General features: G+C 45.8%; 1 protein-coding gene across 3 annotated transcripts; it reads left to right on the forward strand.

The window, feature by feature from the left end:
- The first annotated feature begins 225 nt into the window (after positions 1–225).
- Positions 226–20,717, forward strand: NTAQ1 (N-terminal glutamine amidase 1). 3 transcript variants are annotated; one of them, XM_061373494.1, is made up of 6 exons: positions 226–480; positions 609–708; positions 1,249–1,299; positions 3,273–3,421; positions 3,738–3,862; positions 19,879–20,717. In XM_061373494.1, the coding sequence occupies exons 1-6, from the start codon at positions 407–409 to the stop codon at positions 19,893–19,895; spliced, it is 516 nt and encodes a 171-aa protein (XP_061229478.1). In that variant the 5' UTR covers positions 226–406; the 3' UTR covers positions 19,896–20,717. The 3 variants fall into 3 exon arrangements, with proteins under 3 accessions (XP_061229478.1, XP_061229476.1, XP_061229477.1); XM_061373492.1 differs by lacking the exon at positions 19,879–20,717 and adding an exon at positions 11,319–11,617; XM_061373493.1 differs by lacking the exon at positions 19,879–20,717 and adding an exon at positions 5,762–5,863.
- The last annotated feature ends 253 nt before the right edge of the window (positions 20,718–20,970 follow it).

Below are 20,970 nucleotides of genomic sequence, written 5' to 3' on the forward strand. Positions count from 1 at the left end.
CTCCTCCTGCTACTGTTTCTCGGCCCCAGCAGTTAGTCCCGGCACGGCTGGCGGAAGGATACAGCGCAGCGATAGGCTAATTCAATTTTTTTGGCGCGTAAAAGTTGATGCGGCTTGTTTTGCCGTCCCGGGATTGGCCTGGCGGCCGCTTCCCACCGGCAGGGGGCGGGGCCTCCGCTTAAAGGGGCCGCTCCCGCCGCAAACAGCAGCCGGCGGTTTCTTGTCCTTTTGCACCCGGTTTGAGGGACCGCCGGGGTAAAGGGGCCGCGGTTCCCGGGGAACACCTGAGGCGGAGCCGCGATGGCGGAGCCGCCGTGCGGCCGCGTCCCCTCAGTGAAGCCGTAGCTGGTGGCGTACGTCGTTCCCCGCGCTTCCTTCGCCGCTTTTGTACCCGCCGAGGCCGGCCATGGCACGGCCCGCGGCTGCATACGAACCGGCGGTGCCAGCCCGCCCCGCCTGCGCCTACACCAGTTGTTACTGGTAAGGGCGGCCCGCGGCCTTGCGAGGGGCGGGTGGGAGCCGGGTGGTGTGGTCCGCACCCGGTGGGGCGGGACTCTGTCCGCACGTTGATTGTTTAAACAGAAATAATCAGTTCTTGTGTTTTGCAGTGAAGAAAACGTTTGGAAGCTTTGTGAGTACATCAGGAGTCAGGGCCAGTACCCGTTAGAAGAGTTTTATGCTGTTTTCATATCCAATGATAGGAGGATGGTGAGTCAATGGGGTGTGATGTGGATGCAGCTATGGAGAGGGTCAGGTCTTCAGGCTGCTGCCCTGTGTAGGTGAGACGCAGTCCAGGGCTTTAGACTACAGCCTGGTGTAAGTAAACATCGTCCCAGGCATTTTAACCACAGCCTGGCATAGGTGAGAGATGCCTCTAGCCTGCAGCCCAACCTGTAAGACATGGTCCAGACCCCTTCTGTAGCTCACTTTGGCTCAGAGACCTGGAATCATACCTTGTCAGATCTGTTATCTGCTGCCTTCAGGACAGTGGAGAAGCCACAATGCCCCTATGAGCATTCTTCCCTGTGATCTGTCAATCTGAGAGGATGATGATGATGTTATCTAGAATGGTGTTTCCAACTTCATGCTCCTGGAAGATAGAAATGACAGAAATCTTTCTGACTGCAGTACAGATGTAAGCTGTGGAAGTGGATAGGTTAGCAAAGAACAAACCAATTAACCCAAAGGGAATGTGTATTTAATTGAAAGGTTTTATTCACTTCAGATTTATTTACTTGCAACTTTCAGATTCCACTGTGGAAGCAGAAATCGGGACATGGAGATGAGCCTGTTGTCTGGGTAAGGCGTTCTCTCCCGTCAGTGATTTTGAGCGTGTGCTTCTGTAGTGGACAGCTGCAGGGTCAGACGTGGGCAATGTCTTCACTGCAGCAGACTGTTCCATCTGAACATAAACATGTTGTTTTACAATGAGGGTGATGGAGCACTGGAGCAGGTTGCTCAGGGAGGTTGCAGTATCTCCATCCTTAGAGATATTTAGAAGCCATCTGGACACGGTCCTGGTCAGCTGGCTTTAGGTGTCCCTGCTTGAGCAGCAGGTTGGACCCAAGTGACCTCCAGAGGTCCCTTCTAACCTCAGCCGTTCTATAACTTTGTATTAATATGTATTCCTTTACAATAGATTTATAAAAAGCCTAAATCTGGTGCTCCTTTTTACCATTCATAACAAATCAACAGCAAGACAGTAAAATCTATAGGTGATAAACCTTAACATTGGTAAGATTATTGTCTGAGTGTTGTTGAGGCTACCAGCTTTTTAGGATTTGAAGTAGATATTTGTACTTGTATGAAGTAGATGAATGAAAATATCCATATAGGCCTGATAGAGGATAGAAAAATAAGCAGTGCATATCTTCAGGTGTCAGCAACTAAATTGACCCGTTAATGGTGGCTTTGGAGTGTCATTTAATCAACTAATGTCGTTCACTAATTGCCACTGCAGAATTCCTTTTAAATACATATGATTAGAGTCCTTTCAGTTACCTGGAAAAAACTGTTTCTTGTGGCAATTTTTCCCCCTGAAATTGTGTAAAATAAAACTGAAGTTCCATGTTTTCTGAATTGCTTATTCTCTCCCAAGATATCACTATCTTCATAGCACAAAAAAGGTTTCATTTAAGGAAATCAAAGTCTTACAAAGATGCTCTCAAAAGGAATAAGAGAATCAGGAAAGGCCACTGCAGAATGTGAATGTCTCATGGATTGAAAGGTGTTTTAACTTGGATGTTTCAGTGGATCATAGGACATGTAAAGTTAAGTTTTCTTATAGTCTGTAACAGATTCTTCTAACTATCATTGCATACATTACATATATATGTGTGTCTGTGTATCTATACACATACATATAGTGGTCTGGCAAAGTAGCTTGCCCCAAGATCTTTTTCCTCCCAGTCCCTTTGTGGTTCTGTTTAATCTTGAAAGTGCCAAAAGATGGTGCTTCACACTCTTTTTGTGAGCGGGTTTAATCTGAGCTTTAGTAAGCTGTTAACAGCTACCTTCAGTTTAATTTTGGAACACAGCAGTGTACGTACCTAACAGCTGGCATAAGTAGCTACAGCATCTCCAAACCTCCACCACAACCTTGTGTGTTTCTTATGAGTTAAGGAATAAAAGTGCACCTCACAACCCAAGTGTCAAGACAAAATAGTTACCTTGAAAAATTATGGTCTGGGTGTTTCTGCCCAGCTACAGGAGGTGCTATGGGCACGTCTTTCTCAACGGGCCTCTTCATGTGAGCCATCTGCTCCCTTTTCAGTTGCATGCTGTTTTTTCAGGTGCTTCTGGCAGCTGAACACTGCACTCAAATTCAAATTACTGCAACAGGTACAAGTCTTTTGTTAGAAGACATCACTAGATAATTTTAGTCTTAAGCTGTCTTCATATCATAGTGAGCATTTATTTAGGGCTGGGTCCAAGATAAAAATACTATCCCACTCAACTTTTGTGTTTTAATGCAGGACATGGAAAAGATTTTCAGAGTTCTTAGGAGTAATGTACGTGTTAGATAAGCCCCAGAGGAGGCTGAAGAGGAACGGATGGAATAGCAAGGCTTCTTGAAAGGCCCAATGGGCTGGACAGGTGTTGCGAAAACCCCTGGTGCCAGAAATGTTACAGGCTTAATATTTCAAGAGCAGGAAGTGGGGTTTGAAGAAGGGATCTGTAGCTTCTGCTTTTAGGAAGCATTCGTCTCCCCTCTCCCTTTGCCAGTTTCTCATTAAAGCTGTTTAACTCATGGCAATTACCCTTTTTCCCAGGACTACCATGTCATTCTACTTCACGTTTCCAGCGGGGAGCAGAACTTCATTTATGATCTCGACACAGTGTTGCCGTTCCCATGTCCCTTTGACATGTACAGTGTGGAGGCCTTTAGATTGGATGATGGCCTTCGTCCAGAATTTCACAGGTAATGACATAAAACATGAAGACCATGAATGTTATTTCATGAAATTAAAGCTGAAGTTCTCTTTGTGGATGTTTAGTGACAAAGGGCTTTGTGCTATACCCCAGTAAAACAAATGCATTGTGTTATTTTTCTAAAGCTCTTCAGTCATCAAAACTCCTTTCCTTTCTTTTCTGCTTGTTAACTTCTTGCCACAATATTTGTGATTTATGTGTTTCATGAAATGAATGTTCCTTGGTGGGATGAAAGAGCTGTTGTGAGTGAGTGATGCAGTATTGTATCCATGCATCTTGTGATACAGTTTTGCATTATTATTTAGGAAAATCCGAATGATTCGGGCTGATTTGTACTTGAAGACTTTTGCTTCAGACAGATCGCATATGAAAGATGCAAATGGGAAATGGCACAAACCTCCTCCTTCATACCCTTGTATTGAAACTGCAGGTAAGCTGCCAGAGCTCATTTTCTGCTTACCATGGTGAATGACATAGTCCAAGATGCACCCAAGAAATAGACACCCTTCCATAATGTGTGTCTGGAAGCACATTCAGATAGGTCAGTGTTTCATATGTCTGCGAAGCATTTGGCACTTCCTTTTCTGAACATGCACAGTCTAGCATGCCTCCTGGCAGCTACCATTATCAAACATTAATTACTCATTAATTACTGAACTTCAAAAGCTGAGCAGAGAACAGGAGGTAAGTAGTGCTGTTAGAATCATAGAATAGTTAGGGTTGAAAAGGACCTTAAGATCATCCAGTTCCAACCCCCCTACCATGGGCAGGGACACCTCACTCTAAACCATGTCACCCAAGGCTCTGTGCTGTTCTCTTGTTACAGCAGGGAACTGAAGCAAAGAGGCCAAATAACTTGCCTAGGGGGTTACAAAGTGAATTTTTAACATGCTTATTATACCACACTTCAGCTGGCAAGTCCCATCCTGCCAGAGCAAGTCTCTACCAGGTGAATTGGACCTGAGGACACTTTAAGGCAAACTGGCAAATCAGCACTTTTTCCCCCAAGCCTTAAGCCAAACAGGGAAAGTGAAGGCTTGTTGTCTCCTCTGTAGAGCTGCATAAACCATTCTTATCACACAGCACTTCAGCTTATTCTAATCGTGTGCTTGGCAAGCTGGCTAACATCTGCCATGTGTTTGTTTGTTGTCTGGTTTTCCTCCCAGATGAAGAAAGGCATGGTAAAGTTGTGCTTTAAGGGAGTATTCATGTTACTGCTCTGCATGTTTGATTTTGTTGCTTTATTAATAATGCAGCACTGCTGTGTGTTTACGTTAGAGAAGGCAGAGTCAACGAAACATCTTTTGTGTTTAAGTCCAAGATTATTATGGTTTTAAATTGCTGGGAAGTTAATTCTCAGGCTTTGGCTTCTATAGAAGCTTGGTGTTGTGCACTGGAGTACAATGAATCATGAATGTGGGCAGAAGCACTGCTCTAGTCTTCATTGTGAAGCTTTAGGTATTTTCTAGACAATTCAGGTTATGAAGCACCTTAAATTCCATGTGTTGGGCCTTATCTCCAGTAAAGTTTTCAACAAAGGTACTGTAGCAGGTGGCGAATGCCTGAACTGCAGTTCACAGTTCCGTGTTAGCTGGAGCCTCCCAGGCACTGGTGGCTTTTTGCCTGTGGAAACCTTGTTGTGACAGTTAAGAGCTAATGAAAGTGTGAGGGTTATAGATCAGGCCAGACCAGGAAGGTGGAATATTTCTATTAGAATCAAAAGAGTAGAAGGCACTACTCATGGATAGTAAGTTACATAATGACTCAACCAATTGCAGTTGTGTGCATGTACTTCTAGCTCTAGTAAATGACTCCATAGCTGCAGACCCTGTAACTCTCACCTTATCTGTTTTGTTTGTCTGAACTTACCTCACTGGTGAGCAGCAGCCTTAGCTGACAAGTGGCAGACAAGTGGCCTTAACTTCCAGATTGCCTCTGTGATGTGGTAGATAGTGAAAGATACGTAAATCTTTGTTCCTCTAATGCTTTATTTCTTTGCTCTGTAACGTACTGTGCTGGAAGAAACATCCATAGGACATCCAGTCCAACACCTGCTCAGAACGGGTTCCTTAGGGCTCTGTCTCAAGTCTAGTCTTTAACACCTCCAGGGATGGAGATTCCACCAACTTTCTGGGCAGTCTGTCATGGTAAAACATATAAACAACGTTTTCCTATTTTCATGTAATCAGAATTTCCCATATTCCAACTTGCTTTTTTGCTTCTTGTCCTGTCACCAGGCTCCTCAAGGCAGCTCTGGCTCCATCTTCTTTGTGTCCTCTGATCAGGTAGATGTAGACAGCAGTAAGGTCTCCCCTTCATCTTTGTTTAGGACTGAACAGACCCAGTTTCTCACAGCTTCTCCTTGAATATCACATTCTCCCACCCCAAACAGCTTGATGTTCCTCTTCTGGCTCACTCCAGTATGTCACTGTTTTGGGTTTTTTCCAGACTGGATACAGTATTCCAGCTCTGTGCTGATGCACTCTGGTCTCCTGGTCAGTTACTTGGCTGAAAGAAACTGATTACCCTTGTACACACTGAAGGTGGAGGATGGTTCATTAGGTAACTTCAAGTTCTAGGCACGAACAGGAATAGATCTAGGATGCCTCAAGTTGTGTTTCATTCACTACCAGTTTCTCCAGCTTAATTTTGTTTTCCCAGTATTAATGTGAGGTACAATCATATGTGCTTCAGTGTGCCCAGTCAGTGACGGGTCTGGGCTTAATGGTTCTGGAACAAGCATTTACTTTAACCTTTATCTAAATCTAAGCCCTGGGTGTCTGTAGATGATGAGTCTGTGTCCTGTAGGCCAACATACAGGTTTTAAAGGCATTGCTGTCAACAAGTGGAACTGGTAATTCTCTCCCATTAGAGACTGGTAATGTCTCAGCATGGTTTTATCAGGCATGAAAGTGACTTATTTTAGCCTTGACGGAAGACTGGGTGCCAAACCTGGTTTTTTATCATAAAAGAGCCTGGGGTATTAGTGTTCATGCCCATGCCAAATTCCATGGCAGATAACTGTTTTCTCCGTGCCGTCTCACTTAGATAGAGTACTCTGCTTTCCCTCAGAATTTGTGTTTGTGTAAGATTAAACTGCTTTCAATTACAGCAAATATTTGAAGACTGGAAAAATACAACAAAAATATATTAGTCCTTCTTTTAATGCATGAGCATTGTGCTGTTAAAAATAAACGTGCCCGTGAGCTCTTGGTGTTTAAAGACAATCAGCACTCTGGTACTATTCTGTTGATGCAATTTGCTATGTGTTAAAGCATATTAGTTACGTTTATATACACTGCTGCTCTTTTCCCACTGGGTTTTAAAGCTTTTAGTTAACTTAAAAGACAAGAATGTCTGCTAAAATACTGCCTCTTGCAGAGTAGAGCAGCTGCTAAGCCTGAATATAGCACTTTGGAAAAGGAAATTCTGTAGTATCAAAGTCAAGTGTAAATTATATAGGACCATAGGCAGGATAATGTAACTACCCAGTGTGCAGCTAGGACAGGATCTGGGACCAGTGATCCTTTTTTATGACGTATACCAGGAAATGCTTGACCATGAAATTCCTTTTGGAATTAAATCAAGGAATCTCTATCAGTCACCAATTCAGCTTTTTTTAAAACTATGACTAACTCACAAGGAATAATTCTTCAGCTGTCTTTGCGCTGCTCGTGGTGGTGCAAAATAAACCTTCTAAAATAAGTCATCCGTTCCAATCCATGCTTAAAAAACATTGAAGCTGGAATTAGGTGGCTTTTTCAAGCATTATTTTTCAAAAAGCAAACAATCCCAAGCTACATAACTAAAAACTCCTCAGTATCTCATCAGAACTCGCATGCTAAGCATGAGCCTTTTGGAACTGGCTCTGCTCTAGCTGGCTCCTAGTGCCAGGCCTCTGTGTTTCTTACTGGCTTCTACTCTGCCTCTATGAGTGCCAGGAGAAGCTGGCCAACGTACCTGGGTGCGTCTCACACAGCCCTATCCTCTGCTGGAATAAGCATACCTGAGCTGCAGCAGAATAGGTTGCTAGTGGCCTTCTGTTTGAAGAAGAAAACAAGGTCCAATCTGGTACTTTGTTCAAATACAAAACCAAAGAAGATGCGATTTGGTGTGCAGATTCATTGTTCCAGGGATGGCAAGCACAGCCTGAGGTTTTCTTTTAAGTCTTCTTTCCACAGATTAATGAGGTCTGATGCTGCTTAGTTTTGAGTCCTGATGAGATCAGCCCTCCTTATTTCAAGCCTGTGTAGAATACAGCTTGCAAGGTGTGTTTCATAATTACCTGGAACAGATGGTCTTACGGCTTAACTGTTAGCATCAGCTCTAGCACTGAAAAGCACTGATTTGGATTTCAGATCTCCTCAGGTGTTTGGTAGCACACTGGCAGGATTGATTTGTAAAGGCTTTTTGTTCTTTTTATTGTTATTAAAATCCCTGGTGGCCATAAATGATGGGGTTTCACTTGTTTGGGGTTTGTTTTGTTTTGAAGAGCATGAGTAGGACAGCTGAGAAGTTATGGAAGCACTGTGTATAACATCTATGGAACAGGCAAGCTGCTAGAAGAGACCAGGCAGATGCTTTTCTGTCCTAGTGGGAGCAAAAAGCAGGCACCAGTACAGATGTAAATAGCTCATATGTGTTTCATAGGAGCCTTCTGTTCTTGTTTGAGAATAAAACACCAATCTGTCAGGTTAAGTCCTTATTTCATGAGCTTTTGTGAAAGTAAAGAATCAAGTCAGGGTAAAGGCAATAAGGGTACAATTAAGGATAGAAGTATCTAAATTCTGTGAAAGACTTACTGAAATTGCACCAGTTTCTGTGAAAGATCATGACCTTTTGTTTTACACTGAGGCAGACCAGGATGGTTTGCAGTCAGTTATGTCTTGGTTGTGGGACCAGTGCCCTCCAGCTGAGTGTGGTAAAACCCTGCAAAAAGACTCCTCTACCTACTCCTGCAAGGAAGGGAGATCTGAAGAGATCTACAGACATCTGTGCAAGTCTAAAGAACCCAATCTTAGTGACACGGTTTAGTGGTGGCCTTGGTAGTGCTGGGGAGCAGTTGGACTTTATGATCTTAAAGGTCTTTTCCAACCTGTTTGATTCTGTGTTTCTGTTTCAGGTGCCCCCAAGGTTAGGCAGCAGCAGAACTGATCTTGGAGGCTTTGTTTCAGACTTGCTCGCTTCCAGCAGCCCTTCAGCACTGCCATTATGCAGAGTTAGTCCGAGGTCTGTGAGCCAAGCTGAGGCTTGACTGAACTGTTGCTCTCTGACTACTGGTGGCAGCAGGCAGAAGTATCCTGGCTAGCAATGCCATCTGCTAGTGTGCAGCCTTTTAATTCATCCCTGCTCAGGGCAAAAGTGTCAGACTTGATTAAAAAAATGAAGTGATGCAAGAATCCCCAAATGCAGCAGCTAGAGCTCATAGACAGCACGTCTGTGTGTGAAAAAGTGGGTTTGGTCCAAGAGGAAGAGCAGCTCTGAGCATGCAGAAACACAAACTCATAGAATAGCTGCGGCACCTCAGGAGGACTGAAAGTGTAGTGTAAATCTTAATGATTTCTTTCTTGTTTTAATTCTGCTGCTCTTGACCATGTATGAATGTTCTATAAAGCATGTTCCTCCTTGCTTTTGGGGTGAAATCCTCTTGGTCTGCCAGCTGTAGCATCCAGATGCCTCTTCTGTAATTCTGCTGTTTGTCGCTCATCTGCTTCAGGAAGAGCACTGTGCTGTGCATATGCGTTTTTGCCGAGCTGTTCCTTAAACTCGCAAGGTCTAACGTAACACTCATGACGGTAACAGCGCGAGTAAAACGAGCAGCAGTGTTACCACTCGAATGAAACAGGAGAGGTCTCACTACGCTTTTTCCTATGGCTATCTTGTACTGCTTTAGTGCCATCTACCGAGTGTTCTTAGACCATCCTCTCTTTACAGCGATCTGACTCAGTGATGCTCTGCCGTAATCCTGAATTTAAGAGAGTATTTCATTTCCTACAAGCGATGTGACAGCAACTTCCAAGTTGCTAACAGCAGCGGCTGTGTTTGTAACTCTACTGGAACAATCCCCTTTGGGCTTCTTTACCATTCACAGAACAGTTCTATGAAATTATTCTGCTATGCTCAGTGCACATAAAGCACTGGGAGGAAAAGACAAGTTGGGAATTAGAAAACAGGCTGGCCAGGCTACCAGCAAGAGCTGTTAACTGCTACTCCATGGTTTTGACCTACAACAGCAAATCTGGGCTTGTGCTATTTCAAATTCACACTCAGACAGGCAGGAGCTGGCCTTGTTCTGCCAGACTCACTTCAGCAGCAGGACCATGCTTGGCTGGACATGAGGATTTTCCATGTGCAGAGCCCAAACAGGTTAACAAGAAAGGAGTTAGGAGCCTGACCTCAGAAGTGATGAGAGCTGGGATTAGGCAAATCACAAAGCTGTACCGTGGTGCAAACAGAGGCTTTGGGGGCTGCATTAATGGCTGGGATTCCTGGGTCTGAGATTCCTGAACATTATCTTCACTTCCTTGCTTATGTTGTCCATATTACACAAGCTTTTTGCAACTGAAGCAAATTCCATCATGTAGATTTTATAATAAATTCGTTTAGAGCCTACATATGTTTAGTTCTTAAACGCATGCATGAATCACCCATGTTAAAATAAATGTATAAATACAGTGGCAAAGCTATAACAGTAAATCCAATGGCTCTCCCACTCTGTTCTTTAAACTCATTCTCTTCCAGATTTCTTTTAATGGGCATTTAAAAGGCATATGTGCACAAATTGTCAGTGTGAACATAAAAGAAGGAAGTCCAAGGAAGTTTGTAGTCAGAGCTAAATAGGCCAAGGAATCGGAAATCTCTGCTCAGTGTGAGACGGCAAGGCTTTGCACCAGCCCAGGTCCAGAAAAAGAATGTATGGGGTACCTAAACCCGTAACTGCACACCAGCACTCTCCACTGAGCTCTCTGGGATCCGTAGGAGTGACAGTATGATTTCTACCTCTTCTGCAGGAGTCAGAGCAGATTAAACTCCTGGCAAAGAGCAGTTATGGCTACTGACTTTGTTCAGTGGTTCAGGATTCGAACCAACCTGTGTCTGCCCCGGCCTAGGTTGATACCCTTCTTCACCTGAGCATCCCTCCAGGCTACAGGCTGCATTAGTCACACATTTCCTCTTGTGTGTCTGTTCTGGCCTTGCAATGCACTGGTGTGCAGGTTCAGGGCTGTAGGGAAAGCAAATCCAGAGCAAATGCTGTAGTCTGGGGAGTCACAAATGTTTTGTTTCCCAAGGGGCAAATCACTTCTGAGAGGCACTAAGCAAGTTCCAGGTCTGACCGCTGCTCTGACTCAGTTCCTCTGTAGTCAGTGCAAAAACTGACTCAGTTGACTTTGGTTCAGAATGTAATGGGGGAATAGTACCTCCCCTGCTTTTGAGCAATGACACTGGTGTGAGCGCAGGAAGACTGCAAGTGTCTGTTGTATTGCGATTCCCTGTGTTGGTTGTTCCTTGCACTCCAGTTCTCTGATGCTACTTGACCCTTCTAGGCTGCCTTTGCAGGGAAAAGTCTTACTCTTTCTATGCACGCTAGTTTCTAATGACTAAGGATACTGACTGATGCAGTAATGTGATTATTGCCATGGGCAGAGAGAGGGATCAGGGGCAAAAGCAACATTTCAGAGGCTGGAAATCGATGTTTTCAGAGCACTGTACGATTTTCAAAGCCTTGCTGGGCTGCTGCTCAGGCAACGTGCTATGGACTGTTATGCAGTTTTGAACTGAACTGTCAAAGAGGAATCTTGGGGCTTTCTCTGCACAGGTGTATAGCTGTGCTACAGAAGCTGCAACAAGAACTTAAATATTGCTCATTTCTGGTCTTCTTTTTTTAGACTCCAAGATGAACTTGGATGATTTCATCAGTATGAATCCCAAAGTGGGATGGGGCTCAGTGTTTCCCCTTCCGGACTTCATACATCGATTTGGCGGACAGACTGACTACAGCTATTCCTTGGAAGGACAGTGAAGTGAACAAAGATCTTCTCCCTGCTTCTGTTCTCAGTGTTTTGCTGCTTTTATGTTCTATTTATGGTTTACATTTCTGTACATGGAGTAAGTATTTGGGAAGGTAGGATACCTGATCAGAAATATCATGAACTGAATAAAACCTTTTATTTTGATTATGTAAGAAGGAGCTTGGTTTTTGCTGTCAAATGAAAAGCAGATATCCCACCATAAGCACATTGCTTTTCCATCCGCTTTGCCCAAACTGAAAAGAGTGTTTGCATGCTGTAGGAAAAGCTTTTGGAAAAAGATATGCATGAAATACTGAACAGTGTAGCTCAGCTTGCTACATGTCACCACATTTCAGAAGTGAGATGCAGTATGTTTGCTTTGTGTTATGATTCCTATCACTTACATAACAGACGGTGCATCTCAGTTTAGTCACCAGCTTTATCAATTGGGCCTTATTTAGCAGAAGCCTAAAGGTCAGGCCCACAAAGGGAAGACAGATTTAGTAGCATGAACTCCCAAGCACTACGTAAAACCAGACAAGTATCTAAGTTTTTGTTCTGTACAAGGGGAGAATTAAATGTGCTGCCATTTCAGTTAAACTGTCCCAGTGCTGATGGTTGCTGGAAGATGCAGTTGCTTTTGCTTAACGCTTGTGTGTCCTCACCTTCCCCCATATGCTTGCACTTAGCATTTGTCTGGCCCCATAGTAATCCAGGGTAGGAAGCTAAAACGACAGAAAGAAGGATGGGAGTTTTTTTCTGGGTCTTAGCTCCTTGACCTGGCTTGTGATGAGGTCAGACAGCTGCTGGTATAAGGAAGTCAGCTGGGACATATGGCTGGGGGGAAGGGAATGAGAAAGCCTCCCCCATACAGGGCTGCTTGCTGCTGAATTTCCTTAGAGGTGATACCAAGCTTACAGGGGAACCCAGGAAAGCCACTGTGTTGATTGGGAGCTTGGAGCAGTCTCCCACGTCTTAGAAGAGTGCCCTAAAAACATGGGATTGCAGAAATAGGCTGCGATGGGGTGTTTAATTATCTGGGCTTGGATCTGTTCTACTTTACCTACTAACATGTCATAGAATTACAGACTGGTAGAACAATTCATGTTCAAATTGGGTCAGACCACGCTGCTCAGGGCTTTATCCAGTCAGGGATTGAGACGATGGACTTCAGTCTTGATGAGGAAAAGCATAGTAATGATTGTAAGTATTAAGGTATCATTTTATTTGTAAGTACAGGAAAGTATAAAAGCTTCAAAGATACTCATGTATATTACTGTTACACAGGTGTGCTGTTATGTATATATTGTGTGACTCTATCTCCCATTAGTTCCAGAGGATTTACGTTAACAACAGTGACAGACCATTGAGCAACAGTGGGACTGATTTACTTCACCCACACCTCACTTTTTCTGTCATAAGGGCTGGCTGACTGTAGAAACTTGACTTTCTGTGGCCAGACCATCATGGCTGGTTGCTGTGCAGATAGGCTGCTACCACATGGATCCCTTGGGTGCCAGCATGAGCTATGGATAGGCACCACTCATCCGCAGAGTGGGAGAGTTGCTCTGTAGTTTCTGTCTCTGAACCAGCTTTACCAGAAGAGATTGAAGTGATGGGACTTGGTGTTCCTGATAAACTGGTGCTTGGAGCTCTCCAGAGAGGGGGCAGCTCTGGATTTAACCACATACACTTCTGAAAGGTCTTCTTTATTGTGTTTGGTTGAAACAGCAGCTCTTTCTGCATGACACTGGTGTGGCAGCCATCCTTTGAGTGAGTGAAGGTGGTGTTACTATTGTTGGGTGATGTCAAGATTGACTGCGAACGTGCACAGCAGCAGCTGTTTGCTTGCTGAGCTCTGTATAGGTGACAACCCAGCGCCCAGCACTGCCCGTGTTAGACAGTAGCAGAACTGGGAGTTGAAAGATGCACACTTTGGAAGAGCAGGTTATGTTAAGCACTTTTTATCCTTCAAGTAAGTGATTGAATCTCACATACACAGTGTTCCTCTGCATTGATCAACAGACCCTTTAAGCTGTTGCAGAACATGAGGTTTTCATCCCTCCATACTTGAGTATGTCATTTGATTTAAATACTGAGCTGCCAACCTCAGCTGGTTTCTGGTGCCTGAAATCCATGACACACTCCCTTCACTGAAGCTCAGAGGCAAGAATTTGCCTGGTTTAATCTAATTTTAGGGTCGAGGCTGTTAGGGAGAACAGTCACAACCACTATTCAGAACATACAAGTTGAAAAACCCTACCAATTCTGTCTAATCATGCTGAACAGATGCTTAATTCTGCATGTAGCAAGCTGGGTGTCATGAGAGCTTTTCTAGAATTAACCATCTTTTTGTAGCTCTTGCAGAAAGTTGTCATTGCACAGGGACAGGCAGAAGGCAGAGCATGATTTCACTCAGTGCTGAGCAGGTTGGTACTGTGGTGCTGTCTCTGTAGCCCTTCAGGCCTGGTGGCATTTCACCACCATTTCGGAAGCTGTGCTGTCAGAAAGAATTCAAGAGTGCACCAAGTGCTCATTTACAGCCCAAATAGGAGGAGAAGCTGCTTTCGTCACTACAATTAGCAGAGACCAGCCTGTTTTCTAGAGCTCATTAGCCATGGTGTCCCATTAGAGGGACTTAGTGAATTCCTTCCCCTCTTTGCTCCTTTCTCTCTCCAACTACCCCTTGTTCTGACTGTTTTGGGGCACTTGCTGTGTTAACCTTCCTGCTGTACTTCATACTGGTGTGTGAGGTGGCCCCACAGGCATAGTTTACTTCACTGAGCCCCACAAGTTGCATACAGAAAAGCAGAGTTCGTTGAGAGCTGCTTTGCCAAGTGCCAGCAGAAGCAGCACATGTCAGAAGTACAAGAATAGCTACTGCAAAGCTGATGGTGATGAGGCAACTTTGGTGCCACTAATTGCCACTGATTATCAGCTCTGAGATAATAGATGTATTTAAACACCTAAGAGTCAAGCGACTTTATACCATGGGTATGCATAGGCATGGGGTACACCACACAGTAGAGCATGACTCGGTGGTCCTCAGGTGCAGCTCCAAGCTGGCCAGCACATTCAGCCAGCCAAAGTGGTGCTCTCCCTAGAGCCTCGCACCCTGCTGCAGGGAGCTATGAGTGCTGCTGTGAGATACACAGTACTATGGAAGCTTTGGCATTACTGCTGGGATGCACCGGCTAAGCAGGAACAGCACGTGCTCACCTGTACTCTATGCTGCTGATAGACTGCCAGACTTTTAATCTCCCTGTGTCCTAATGATGTCCCACTCTGTCCAGCACAAAGATGATCTGCTTATTCGCTTTCACTACAGTGGTTTCTTAGTGCAGCTTTATTTTCCATTGCCTTTCAGCCTTCATTACCTTGTCCTTTGCATCATGAAATCTTTCTGTTGTCTGGTTATTACAGTAGTTACGTTCTGAAAGCCCCTAAGTGGTGGCTTTTTAGACTAGGTCACCCTTGAATCAGGTACTGAGAAGACCCCTTGCCCTCAGGTCAATTACTCACAATCCCACGATCTCCTAGCATCTGTATTCTGTTTGTCACTGGAAATTCTCCATCACTTTTACTTCTAGACAACATAGGGAAAGTCCCTGATAGCCTTATAATGGGGGGACAACCTATCTTAGAATCACAGAATCATAGAATAGTTAGGGTTGCAAAGGACCTTAAGATCAACTAGTTTCAACCCCCCTGCCATGGGCAGGGACATCTCACACTAAACCATCTCACCCAAAGCTCAGTACAACCTGGCCTTGAACACTGCCAGGGATGCAGCATTCACAACTTCCCTGGGCAACCCATTCCAGTGCCTCACCACCCTTACAGTAAAGAATTTCTTCTTTATATCCAATCTAAACTTCCCGTTTAAGTTTGAACCCGTTACCCCTTGTCCTATCACTACAGTCCCTAATGAAGAGTCCATCCCCAGCATCCTTTTCAACCGCCTTCAGATACTGGGAGGCTGCTATGAGGTCTCCACGCAGCCTCCTCTTCTCCAGGCTGAACAGCCCCAACTTTCTCACCCTGTCTTCATATGGGAGCTGCTCCAGTCCCCTGATCATCCTCGTGGCCCTCCTCTGGACTTGTTCCAACAGTTCCATGTCCTTGTATCTTAGGGTAGTGCTTGTGTCCATCAGGCTATTGATGCCGTAACCTGCAACATGAGGTGGGACATCCACGTCTCTCCTGCCTCTTCTATGCTGCTGCTTTTTAGTTAATAATATAGGTTATTTGATAACTAAGCATTTCTGTTTGCCTGTTTGGGACTTCAGGAAAACAAAAAGCTTGTTTTTCCTGGCATGTATTTGCTTGCTCAGCGCGCTTTCACCAGTATGAGCAGCTGTCTTGAGAAAATACCATTTCTCAGCTGGCCAGCAGAGAGAGCAGTCAGCATTCGGTGGACGGGTTTGGGACGCTTGGCCAGAGCTGCTCTCCTGCCTGCTCTGCCCTGCTGGTACCTGCTACAGTGACTACACTACTACATTGACTATTTCACTGCTACACTGACTTCAGTGCAGAGGTGATTTGTATCTGCAAGGCTGCGGGCAAGGTATTGCCCTTGGCTGCCTGAGTCTCTAATGTGAAAGCCAGTCCATCCTGTGCATCAAGGGCTATACGGCAGCAGTGTCAAAACACCTACCAGTGTTGTGGGATCTGTTCAGCATTCACAATCCCTACTGAAATGGGAAAACCCTTAGAATATCATACTAACTGCTTCACTGTCAATTTATGGACTTCAAAGGTTACATTTTTGTACCAGGGATACTGCACTCTGATCTGTGCTGCGAAGGAGGCTTGGGTGACATGCCAAGGTGTGAGGTGTCCCTGCCCATGGCAGGGGGTTGGAACTAGATATCTTAAGGTCCTTTCCAACCCTAACTATGAGTCTAAGGAGGCAGAGAGACACTGGGGTGCATCTGTATGAACCAGAGTCCAGTATGACAGTGCCAGTCAGGACATTTTGACCTGCATGGCCACTTCTCACCCCGTCATCATCCAGCCAGAGCTTCGTGCATGCCCTGAAGCGCTGTTGCTCTCCAAACATCTACTGTGAATTCACCACCTCTGGGGTCCACTTCCCTTTTGTTAGAATGACTTTGGTCCAAATCTTACCATATTGCATCAAACGTAGCTGTGGATTGAATGACCTGCGAAGCTGTACCAGGGAATAGTGTTTCATCTGCTCTTGAGGTGAAACCCGTCTGGACATCTGGTAATTACAAACTCAGAAATATGATGGAGGGAATGTGGTGATTTTCTTCTCCCTTCTGGCTCCCTCCTTATGCAAGAGCTGGCCCAGTTGAGGCCAAGGTTAATGGAGCACACCCAGAGAGTGAGTGTCTGGAGACATCTGCTCAGGTTTGCTCAGCACCTGCCTGCACCCTTTCCGTGGAGCTCAGCTCTAGGTGAAGGCTTTCATTTGTGACTGTGGAGTGAGAAGTGAAGCAGTCCATACAGATGCAGCCTTTCAACAGGTTAAGTGCAGCTGCACCAGTGGTTCTGGAAAATCTCTCCAGTTTGACCTAAGATAAACAAATATGGTTCCTTAAGTATCCCCAGTGTTTCCTTATACTTACAGTAGGAAATACCTTGGATATTGAGGGCAGCTAAACCAAATCTTACTTGGTTATCTAAGGCCTCTGGCAAGTCCCTGTGTTTCTGAGTGAGCTGAGCCACTTCTTAGGCATGAGGCATACCAAGCTTCATTTTATAGTGATAATAATAAATGTTCAAAGGACCAAAGCTGTGAACTGTCATTCACAAAGCTTGAGCTGAAGCAGCCTTATTCACCTGAAGCTCACTTTAAGTGTCTGGTGCTGGTGCAGAGGGCCATGAGCAGGGTATTTCCGATGAGCTGGGTTCCTGACATCATATTACTTCAAAGCAGAAAATGCTCATTTGGCCTGGTTCAGTGTCATGCTGGCCTTCCCATGCAAGGCTATATCTGGAACCCAAACACTGCAATAAGGCAGGAATCATTATATGTTATTCCTTTTTAAACGGCCTACACAGCAAGAAGATGGTAGTTATCTCAGCCTTCCCTTCTCTTTAGTATGCAATTGTGGTGGCGTGCTTCCCACCGTCTCAGCTTGGCTGCTGAAATGGCAGCGCACCAGCTCCGCACTTGGAGCCATCCCGAGAAAACGTTCTGCTGCGGCTTTTAACCGTTTCGCTGTAAAGCTCTTCCACTGCCTGGGTGAAGCAAGGGTTTCCAGTCCCTGTTTATAGCCAGTGTAATCAGCTCGGCTATTTATACGGTGCTCATCACAGAGCACTTCGCTGTATGAAATGGTGACAGTTTTATTTATACCAGCGCAAAAACAAAGTCATCGCGGAGCGAGGAGGCGACGTTCAGAGTATTCTTTCCTCAGTACGTGACGCTCTCCAGCAGCTCAGACTTTTGTCAGGCAAAGTCGTGCTCCTAGGGACAAATATACAGCCCTGTGGAAGGCAGGGATCCCACCAGCCTTTCCCTGCGCTGTCTGTGAAGGAAATGGGACTGTTTAGTCAAGTAGCTTCTACCAGCGGCTACCTCGGTATGAACGTGCAGCACTGCCAGCAGTGTCCGTAGAGTTGTCTTAGTGCAGCTAAAAGCAGAGTTTGATCTGCTCTGCCAGAGGGACTAAAAATACCTTTTAATATGCTAAGGTATGCGTCTGGCCAGGGCTTGTTTGCAAATGCATCATTCCATGGAGCTGCTACAAAATAAACGGAGCACAAGCAGCTCCCTCTGGAAATGCAAAATACCCAGTGCTGCAGGGATCCAGCCTTTCCCCTGCCTTGGTCCCAGCAGAAAGGTGGGAAGAAGGGACTTGAGGGGATTTGCAGTGCTGTATTTGTCAGAGGTGTTTTACTGGGAAGTTTCCTTAGTCCTTGCTCTCATTTAACTCGTTTGACAAGTATTAAATAAACCTCCCCAGGCTGGGTGTTCCTGAAATGCTAAGTGAGGGGCATCATTCCCAGTAGAGAAGACCCTCCCATGGTCCTGGCAGCCCCTCCGAGCTCACACCATGCAGAGGTTGGATCCATGCATGGAAGCAAAGCCCCAGCCTCCCCCTAAAGGCTGAGTGAGCCAGGGTGCAGCAGTCTCCCTGCCAGCAGCTGCAGAGCCCCAGTGGGACCTTCCTGCTGGTGCTTGCTGTGGTCTTGCACAGAAATCCAGGGCTGTGGAATGGCTGAGCCCAGCCCTGGCCACACGGGTGCATCCGCAGCCCTTGCCAGGATCATGGTGTCCCTGCTGCTGGTGCTGTGCAGAGCACTGCAGGCGGTGGAGGTGGCAGGACATTACCACTTGCTGGATTTATGGAAATCCTCAGAAATTGGGATTATTTGTGCTCATTCAGCGAGCAAATGCCCTGGTTTAGGAGGTGGAGTCTATGGCAAAAACCCATATGTGGAGGTTGTCCAGTGCTGGGGACATCTGAGGCCCAACATGTGACAAAAGCACATGTATGTGGTCCAAAAGAGGCGTTACCATCTTCACTGTCACTTGGTCTCATCTGAAATGAGAGAGACATTGCACTAAGGTCCTCTGCCCTGCCTGCATAGTGCAGTAGAGCCTACTCCCAGACAATTCAGATAATGTTATAACTACTTCTTGCTGTTGCTTAAGGCATTTGGGGAATGATCTATGGATCTGCAGTGGTACAGACATTAGCACGGCTGGATTAGCAAGTGGAAGCTTTGTTTTGAGCTTTCTGTAATGAAATACCCCAGTGCTGAGGCATGCAGGCTCGCTAGGGTTTCACTGCCAACTGAAGAGAATGAGGGCAAAGGGTGATTAAATATTAAGTGGGATGCAAGATCCCACTGAAGCAGTTAATCTGGTAACCTGAGGATGGGCTGGAGGTAAAGGTGGCTTCCTGGGGGAGATACCTGAGAGGGTGCAACAGCAACCAGCAAGAGTTGCTCTGGGGTTCCTCCATCAGTTTCCAGTGCCAAGAGACCTCAAGGGTAACATGTGCTCATGGAGAAGGGACCCTTAGAATATGTGTATCCTTTTCTATTTGGATTTCCACCTCCTCCATAAATCAAACACCATTTCTGGCTGCGTTAGACTGTCAAGCAGGCTGTACTTACATCAGACAGAAGACATTCTGCCTGAAAAAGAGAAACAGGTTCATGATTAATACAGAAACATTCCTTCCCCGCCGCAGGATGAACCGTGGCCTAAAGCCTCTCCTTCCAGCAAAGCTGCTGCTGACAAGAAAACTGTTGACCTTCTTACACTACAGAGTGAAGCTTTTGAAAGACATCTTTATTGTGTGTCTGCATGGCTGCACACGCGTGTCTGCGTGCCTCTCCACGTGTACAGACACAGACGGCTTCCTCTGCAGTGGGTATGGGTTCCTAAGCATGCTGAGCTCACCTCAGCATTAGCAATGAGCTGTGTTAAATTATATCCTCACTGCTCTGTTAGCAGTTGGCTCTTCCTGAGCAGGACCCACACCTTGCCTGCTGCTGCCTACCTGGGTGTAAGTGATGTGAAGGCTCCTGCTCTGCTCCCTCCTCGCTGCCACAATCATGGCCAAGTAAATCTGGTTAGATCAAGGTCCCTTCCTTTCTAAGGCTCTCAGGCCAGTGTATTACTGCTCTCCCATCATCTCCCCCATCCCATACCCCCTTGGAAACATTGGAAGATGTTATCTTTTCCTGATAAAAGCTATGCCAAAGCTTGGTTCCTTCAGGAGACAAACTGGCAGTGGAAACATTGACAGCCGTACAGGCAAATATTGTCCTGCTTTAAAAACTTTATTTAGATAGCTCCATTGCGAGGGGAGCTGTTTGTTTGTTGGGTTTTATTTCTCATTTTGGACGGTGCTGAAGACGCCATAAAATTAATGACAGTATTATTCCAGTGGTTCGTACTCTTCATGGGCCTTCAAAATTAAAAGCAACCACGATAAAATGAAGCAAACAAACAGTCCTGAGGAGGCCCTAATCCCTCTCCCCTGTGCTCGCAGCAGCCACCAAAGCCAGCCGGGGTCCCTGGAGGGCAGGAGCGGCAGACCCTGGGCTGAGCAGGATCCTTGGGAGGGCTTTGTTGCTCTGCCATGGGGATAGTAAAGATTCTGGCCCGCTGACAGACTGTGCAGCGAGCGTCAACATTTGGCTCGAGCAAAGGGCTGCAGATGAGAGGCAAGTTGTGCATGAGATAAAGAGGGGCTTTGCAATAGTGCCTAGCTGAGAAGGGCTGCAGGGGGGAAGAGGCGGGCACAGGGAGATGCAGCCATCAGTGGAGGATGGAGCTGGCCATTTGCTGGGTGCCTCTGCAGCCTCCTTGGGCTCCCAGCTGATGGCTTGTGCCGGGGACAGGGGAAGAGCTTGAGAAAGGGTTGAAAATACATCACTGGGGGCACTGGGGTCTGAGGAAAGAGCTTGAAGCAGAACTGAGGCTGTTCAGCCTGGAGAAGGGTGCGTGGAGATGTCATAGCAGCATTCCAGTATCTGAAGGGGGACTATAAGGATGCTGGGGAGGGACTCTTCATTAGGGACTGTAGTGACAGGACAA

Source organism: Neopsephotus bourkii, unplaced genomic scaffold (assembly GCF_033783945.1).
Source record: "Neopsephotus bourkii isolate Nb327-2 ecotype Australia unplaced genomic scaffold, CSIRO-AGI_Nbou_v1 NB_1630, whole genome shotgun sequence".
NCBI classification, from domain to species: Eukaryota; Metazoa; Chordata; class Aves; order Psittaciformes; family Psittacidae; genus Neopsephotus; species Neopsephotus bourkii.